Raw genomic sequence first — 6,676 nt, 5'->3', positions numbered from 1 at the left:
CCATCCATCCCTCCATCCCTCCATCCCTCCATCCATCCATCCATCCATCCCTCCATCCATCCATCCATCCATCCATCCCTCCATCCATCCATCCATCCCTCCATCCATCCATCCATCCCTCCATCCATCCATCCATCCATCCATCCATCCATCCATCCATCCATCCATCCATCCATCCATCCATCCATCCATCCCTCCATCCATCCCTCCATCCATCCATCCATCCATCCATCCATCCATCCATCCATCCATCCATCCATCCATCCATCCATCCATCCATCCATCCATCCATCCCTCCATCCCTCCCTCCATGAGATCCATGGAGGAGCTGAAATCCACCTGCAGGCCCTGGAGATCCATGGAGGAGCAGAGATCCACCTGCAGGCCCTGGAGGAGCAGAGATCCACCTGCAGGCCCTGGAGATCCATGGAGGAGCAGAGATCCACCTGCAGCCCCTGGAGGAGCAGAGATCCACCTGCAGGCCCTGGAGGAGCCCATGCCAGAGCAGGGCTCACACAAAAGGTGTGATCCCATGGGAATTCCACCCTGGAGCAGGTCCTGGCAGGGACCCGAGGCCCTGTGGGAAGAGGAGCCCATACTGGATCGGGTTTGCTGGAAGCACTTGGGATTCCTTGGGAAAAGGGGCCCCCTCTGGAGCAGGTCCTGCAGGAATGACTCCATGGAAAGGGGCTCACACAGGAGCAGCTTGATCCTGAAGAGCTGATCCTTTGGGAATTACCCATGCTGGAGAAGTCCATGGAGGACACCAGGGCATGGGGCCACCGTGGGAACAGGAACACCAGGGGGATAGGGACAGTGACACTGAAGGCACAGGGACATCAGGCACGGGGACACAGTGACATTGTGGGCATAGGGATGCTGTGGGCACAGGGACACTGACAGAGACACTGAGGAGCACAGGGACACTGGGGACACAAGGACAACGCAGGGACAACACAGGGACACCATGGGCATGGGGACATTGTGGGCACAGGGGCACCATGGAGACACCACAGGGACACTGGTGGCACAGGGACACCAGGAACAGTAACATTGTGGGCACAGGGATGCTGTGGGCACAGGGACACCACAGGGACACTGTGAGTACAGGGAGACACTGGATGCAGGGATACACAGGGACACCGTGGGTACAGGGACACTGGTGACACAGGGGCGCTGCAGGGACACTGGTGGCACAGGGACATTGGTGACACAGGGGCACCGCAGGGACACTGGTGGCACAGGGACACTGGTGGCACAGGGACACCGCAGGGACATTGGTGGCACAGGGACACTGATGGCACAGGGACACCGCAGGGACATTGGTGGCACAGGGACACTGGTGGCACAGGGACACTGGTGACACAGGGACACCGCAGGGACACTGGTGGCACAGGGACACTGGTGGCACAGGGACCCGGGGGGCGCGGGGGCTGCGCTGCCCCAATGGCCCGGCAGGGGGCGCGCGGCTGAAGGCGGCGCCCCCCGGCGGAACTACAGCTCCCAGCGTGCCCCGCGGCAGGAGCGGCCCCAATGGCGTGTGTGGGCGTGGCCCGGCCGCGCCTGCGCAGTGCGCGGTGACCCTGGGGCGGCCGGGAAAGATGGCGGCGGCAGCCGGGCTCGTCTTGAAGGTGAAATTGGGGGGCGGCAGGGGCTGGGCGGTTTTGGGGGGGAACAGCGCCGTCTCCCGCCCTCCAGCCCCGCGCAGGGTCTCGGACCTTCCTCTTCCCCCCATCTTCGAGGGCCGACCCCGCCATTCTCACCCTTTTCCCCCCCCCAGGTGCGGCAGCTGAGTACGACGGCGGCGAGACCGGCGTCCAAGCTGGTCAAGGTGAGGGGGCAGGGGCGTTGTCAAAGGGAAGGAGCAGGGAGGATCTCAAAGCTGGCGAAGATAAGGGGCAGGGGGGTCCGGAAAGGGTCGGGAGGGCTCTCCAAGCTGGTCGAGGTGAGGGAGTGGGAGGAAGGTCGTATCCCGGCTGGTCACGGTGACAGGGCGGGGCTGCGAGGGGCTCAGGCCGGGGGCTGTGAGGGGCTCAGGGAGGGGCTGTGAGGGGCTCAGGGCGGGGGCTGTGAGGGGCTGTGAGGGGCTCAGGGAGGGGCTGTGAGGGGCTCAGGGCGGGGGCTGTGAGGGGCTGTGAGGGGCTCAGGGCGGGGCTGTGAGGGGCTCAGGGCGGGGGCTGTGAGGGGCTCAGGGCGGGGGCTGTGAGGGGCTCAGGGCGGGGGCTGTGAGGGGCTCAGGGCGGGGGCTGTGAGGGGCTCAGGGCGGGGGCTGTGAGGGGCTCAGGGCGGGGCTGTGAGGGGCTCAGGGCGGGGGCTGTGAGGGGCTGTGAGGGGCTCAGGGCGGGGCTGTGAGGGGCTCAGGGCGGGGGCTGTGAGGGGCTGTGAGGGGCTCAGGGCGGGGCTGTGAGGGGCTCAGGGCGGGGGCTGTGAGGGGCTGTGAGGGGCTCAGGGAGGGGCTGTGAGGGGCTCAGGGCGGGGGCTGTGAGGGGCTCAGGGCGGGGCTGTGAGGGGCTCAGGGAGGGGCTGTGAGGGGCTCAGGGCGGGGCTGTGAGGGGCTGTGAGGGGCTCAGGGCGGGGCTGTGAGGGGCTGTGAGGGGCTCAGGGCGGGGGCTGTGAGGGGCTCAGGGCGGGGGCTGTGAGGGGCTCAGGGAGGGGCTGTGAGGGGCTCAGGGAGGGGCTGTGAGGGGCTCAGGGAGGGGCTGTGAGGGGCTGTGAGGGGCTCAGGGCGGGGGCTGTGAGGGGCTCAGGGCGGGGCTGTGAGGGGCTCAGGGCGGGGCTGTGAGGGGCTCAGGGCGGGGCTGTGAGGGGCTCAGGGCGGGGGTCCCAGAGGGTCACGGTGAGGGGAGGGCGCAGTGGTGGCTCCCGGCTGGCCAAGGTGAGGGCGGGCGGTCTGTGCCCGGGTCCCCCGCTCAGCGCCCGCCCTTGCTCCCGCAGCCGCCCATCCAGGTGTACGGGCTGGAAGGGCGCTATGCCACCGCCCTCTACTCGGCAGCCAGCAAGGAGAAGAAACTGGAGCAGGTGGAGAAGGAGCTGACCCGGGTGTGGGTAAGTGCTCCACAGCCGGGGTGCCCTGGGGTGGGAGCAGGGGGAGTTCCCTGTTGCTCCTCAGTGGAGAGGGGCTGGGCTCCTGAGACCTGTGAGACTGCCTGCCTGTGGCCCTGGTGTTTAAATGGGCTCTTGGGAATCAGGAATTGTTCCTGGCAGGGTGGGCAGCCCTGGCACAGGGTGTCTGGAGCAGCTGTGGCTGTTCCACCCCTGGCAGTGCCCAAGGTCAGGTTGGGCTTTGGGCTTTGGAGCAGCCTGGGACAGTGGAAGGTGTCCCTGCCACGGCAGGGGTGGGACGAGGTCCATCCAAACTTTAAGGTCTTTTCCAACCCAAGCCCCTCCTTGATTCTCTAGCTGGAGCTGCCATTTCACTTCCCATCAGCCCCAGAGCTCTTTGTTCTTATTCCAGGAATCAGGAATGCCCTTGTTGCCTGCTTTGGCTACTCCAGGCGGGCCTTGTGATGCCAGGAAACCCCCTGGTGTTTGTCCCATCCTTGTGTATCCCCTCAGAGCCTCCTGAAGGACCCCAAGCTGTCCAGCGTGGTGATGAACCCTCACACCAAGAGCTCAGTGAAACAGAAAGCTGTGAATGACGCCCTGGCAAGAGAGAAGATGTCCCCAGTCACCGTCAACCTGATGAGTGAGTGCCCGCTGGCCCTCAGGAGAGCATCCCAGCAGTGCTGTCCGTGGGGAGTGCTGCTGCCTGCTGGGACCTGCCCCTTTGGGGGGGTTTAACCCCTCGGTGCGTGGCTCTTTTGCAGATCTGCTGGCCGAGAACGGCCGCCTGCGTTACACCCCGGGCATCGTCGCCGCCTTCGGGAAGATCATGAGCGCCTTCCGAGGGGAGGTGGTGTGCACGGTCACCACGGCTCAGGTGGGCTGCATCCAGGCAGGGAATGGGAGGAAAGGGGAAAGGACAAACCTCTCCCAGTTAATGCTGCCCTCTGTGATCAAATTAATTACTGTGAGAGCGGTGAGGACGTGTCTCACCTCTGCCAAGCTGAACAAAGTGCTGCAGAGAGAGGGTTGATGTGCAGCAGTTCCTGCTCCAAAATGAAACTGTTCTGTAAGAGACTAAAACGAGAGCTGTGGGACTCCAGGGGGCTCTCTGGAAATGCTGTTCATTCCACAGATGATGTTACAGCAGTCCTGGGTGTACAGAGCCCAGCCTGAAAGCTGCCAGCTACAGCTCACAGGCACGCCTGAAGCCTGGAGCCACTTCAATTTTGGTTACAATGCCTTATATAGTTTTCTTTACTGAGCACCTTAATACACAAAAACCAGTCAGTATTGGCAATTGATTGAGAGATGGGAAGTCTGATTCAGTGATCAGAATTTGATTTTACTCAGGTTTTCCAAAAGCTTATATACTATTTCAAACAGGTTAATGATTTCTACTACAATAATCAGGTTAAAAATCACGCAGAAAACTCATACATTTTACAACAATTCTTTGCTTGCAGAAGTTGATGGAATCTTCTCTCTTCCTGTAAGCAGGTTTAATCCCATCTCCTGTAATTTTCACACTTCTGTTTGTTCCTGCCCTGGCATCTTGGTTATCAAACCAGCTCTGCTGATCAAGTCTGACTCTCTGTCTTGTGTATTCCCATAAATCAGCATCACACACAAAACCTTTACATTTACTTATAGCCTATCACAATTAATATCATTACCATATTATGGTCAGTACAATCCAATCACATCAAGTTAGTATGTTACAGTTTAAACTTAAAGTTGTTTTGCAGTGGAAATTTCTTGGCATTTTTTTCTACTTGGTAAAAACATCTTTTTGTTTGCCTGGGGTTTTCCTGAGATTTATCTTTTCTTTTTGTTTGTGGTCAACATATCTTTTGTTCTAGTCATAAAATCTCCTTCCAACTTGACTTAAACTTTGCCTTCTTAGTTGTCCAGTAACAACTGGCTCAACAATTTTAACTGTAGACATTTTTTATTCTTCTATATCAAAAGTTGCTTCCATCTCTATTTCACTTACAGGTTGCACATTCAGAGCGCCTTCTGCTAGGCATTCATATCTGTAAAATGTTCCTGTTAAACTTTCATCTTCTCCAGCACTGTTCATCCCATTGCAGCTCAGCAGGTCACAGTTTCCCTTCCTGTGTGTGAGCCCAGGGGCTGACAAATGTCAGGCTGCACATAGAGCTGGCCCTGTTCTTATCTCAAACAGGAAAATGTTCCATGAAATCAGGAGGGCACAAAGTGTTTGCTGTTCCTGTGCTGTCCTTAGGTTATCCCTGTTCCTGGATGCTGCCTTCCTGGTGGAAATGTGTCTTCAAAAGGGGCCTGAGGAGAAAATTTGGGTTTTCATGAATCATTTGAGTATTTTTAAATCCTTCATTTTCCTTCTCTTCTGTTCTTTTTTTCAGCCTTTGGACGAGGCCAGCCTCACTGAGCTGAAAAGTGCTCTGAACGGGTTCTTGGCTAAAGGAGAGGTGTTGAAGCTGGAGACCAAGGTCTGGATTTTTGACTGACAAGGAAATGTCTCTAAGTTCATGTTAAGCGCTTTTGTATCTCTGATTTTTACAAAAACTAAGGGTTTTATTGAATCTAGTTGCTTTGTTACATGGTTCTGTGCTCTCCTGTAGACATGATGGTGTTTTAATTTTTAAAATCTTCACTTTGGAATGCAATGACCACAAAGCTACCTCAGAAAAGGCCCTTTGAAAAGCTTTGTGGGTTTTTTTTTTGCTAGTGTAAAACTTGTATCCTGTGGTAACAAACTTCTGCCAATTGACTTTCTGTCCAACATTCCTTCCTCAGACTGATCCGTCGATCCTTGGTGGGATGATTGTCAACATTGGGGAGAGGTACGTGGACATGTCAACGAGATCCAAGATCCAGAAACTCACCAAAATCATGAGAGAGGCTGTCTAGAGAGCTGTCCTGCTCATTCCCAGGGAAACCCGTACATGGAAACAATAAAATCCTTCCTTCTTGTGGAGATGGTGCCCAGTGTTTTGCTTTGGGGAAGCACAGTCCTGAGGGAGGAAGATGCTGAAGCTGCCCTGAGTTTCTGTAGCTGAACGTTTGGGGCACAGCTTGAAAATGTGGCTCCCCCTGATTGCTGGGAAGGACATGGAGGGAGCTGATAAATGGGGTCAGTGCTGTGGAGGGTCTGCCAGGCTCCCCAGAAAACTGGGGGTCTGTCTGTACTGTCCAGTCTAAGGGAAGGGATGACAGGAAATGGCCTGAAGCTGCACCAGGGGAGGTTCAGAATAGTGATTAGAAAAATCTTCTCCAGAAGAGTGGTCAGGCTTTAGAAGGAGCCACCCAGGGAGGTGGTGGAATCACTGGAAGTGTTCAGGAGGAGTCTGGATGTGGCTCTTGGGAAGTGGTTTGGGGTGATGGTGGTGGCACTGGATCATCCTGAAGGTCTCTTCCAACCTTGATGAATCCATGACACACAGGAGTGTTTGGGACTGGATGTTCACCCTTTTCTTCTGCCCACAGGGACACCCAAGTGTGTCCCTCCTGCCTTGCCCAATATCCAACAGCAGGGAGGCCCTAGGCCAGCGTTCCTCTGTGTGGGAGCAGCAGGAGGGAAGTTTGAGCACTTCTGCAGCCCTGAGAGAGGGCAGGGCAGGAATTCTCCTTTCTTTCTTTCTTTTCTACA

General features: G+C 56.9%; 1 protein-coding gene across 1 annotated transcript; it reads left to right on the top strand.

The window, feature by feature from the left end:
* Positions 1–1,535: 1,535 nt before the first annotated feature.
* Positions 1,536–6,004, top strand: ATP5PO (ATP synthase peripheral stalk subunit OSCP). The gene is made up of 7 exons (XM_063393230.1): positions 1,536–1,631; positions 1,781–1,831; positions 2,935–3,045; positions 3,556–3,685; positions 3,807–3,919; positions 5,430–5,516; positions 5,824–6,004. The coding sequence occupies exons 1-7, from the start codon at positions 1,602–1,604 to the stop codon at positions 5,935–5,937; spliced, it is 636 nt and encodes a 211-aa protein (XP_063249300.1). The 5' UTR covers positions 1,536–1,601; the 3' UTR covers positions 5,938–6,004.
* Positions 6,005–6,676: the final 672 nt, after the last annotated feature.

Source organism: Prinia subflava, chromosome 3 (genome assembly GCF_021018805.1).
Source record: "Prinia subflava isolate CZ2003 ecotype Zambia chromosome 3, Cam_Psub_1.2, whole genome shotgun sequence".
NCBI lineage: Eukaryota > Metazoa > Chordata > Aves > Passeriformes > Cisticolidae > Prinia > Prinia subflava.
Note: the sequence above shows the minus strand (reverse complement) of the source record. Positions and strands in the feature narration are given on the sequence as shown.

Bases quoted from the DNA above. Each gene is read 5' to 3' on its own strand.
- ATP5PO (XM_063393230.1), top strand. From the start codon at position 1,602: ATGGCGGCGGCAGCCGGGCTCGTCTTGAAG. The intron at 1,632-1,780 runs GTGAAATTGGGG...TCCCCCCCCCAG, and splicing joins CAGCCGGGCTCGTCTTGAAG to GTGCGGCAGCTGAGTACGAC. The intron at 3,046-3,555 runs GTAAGTGCTCCA...GTATCCCCTCAG, and splicing joins AGGAGCTGACCCGGGTGTGG to AGCCTCCTGAAGGACCCCAA.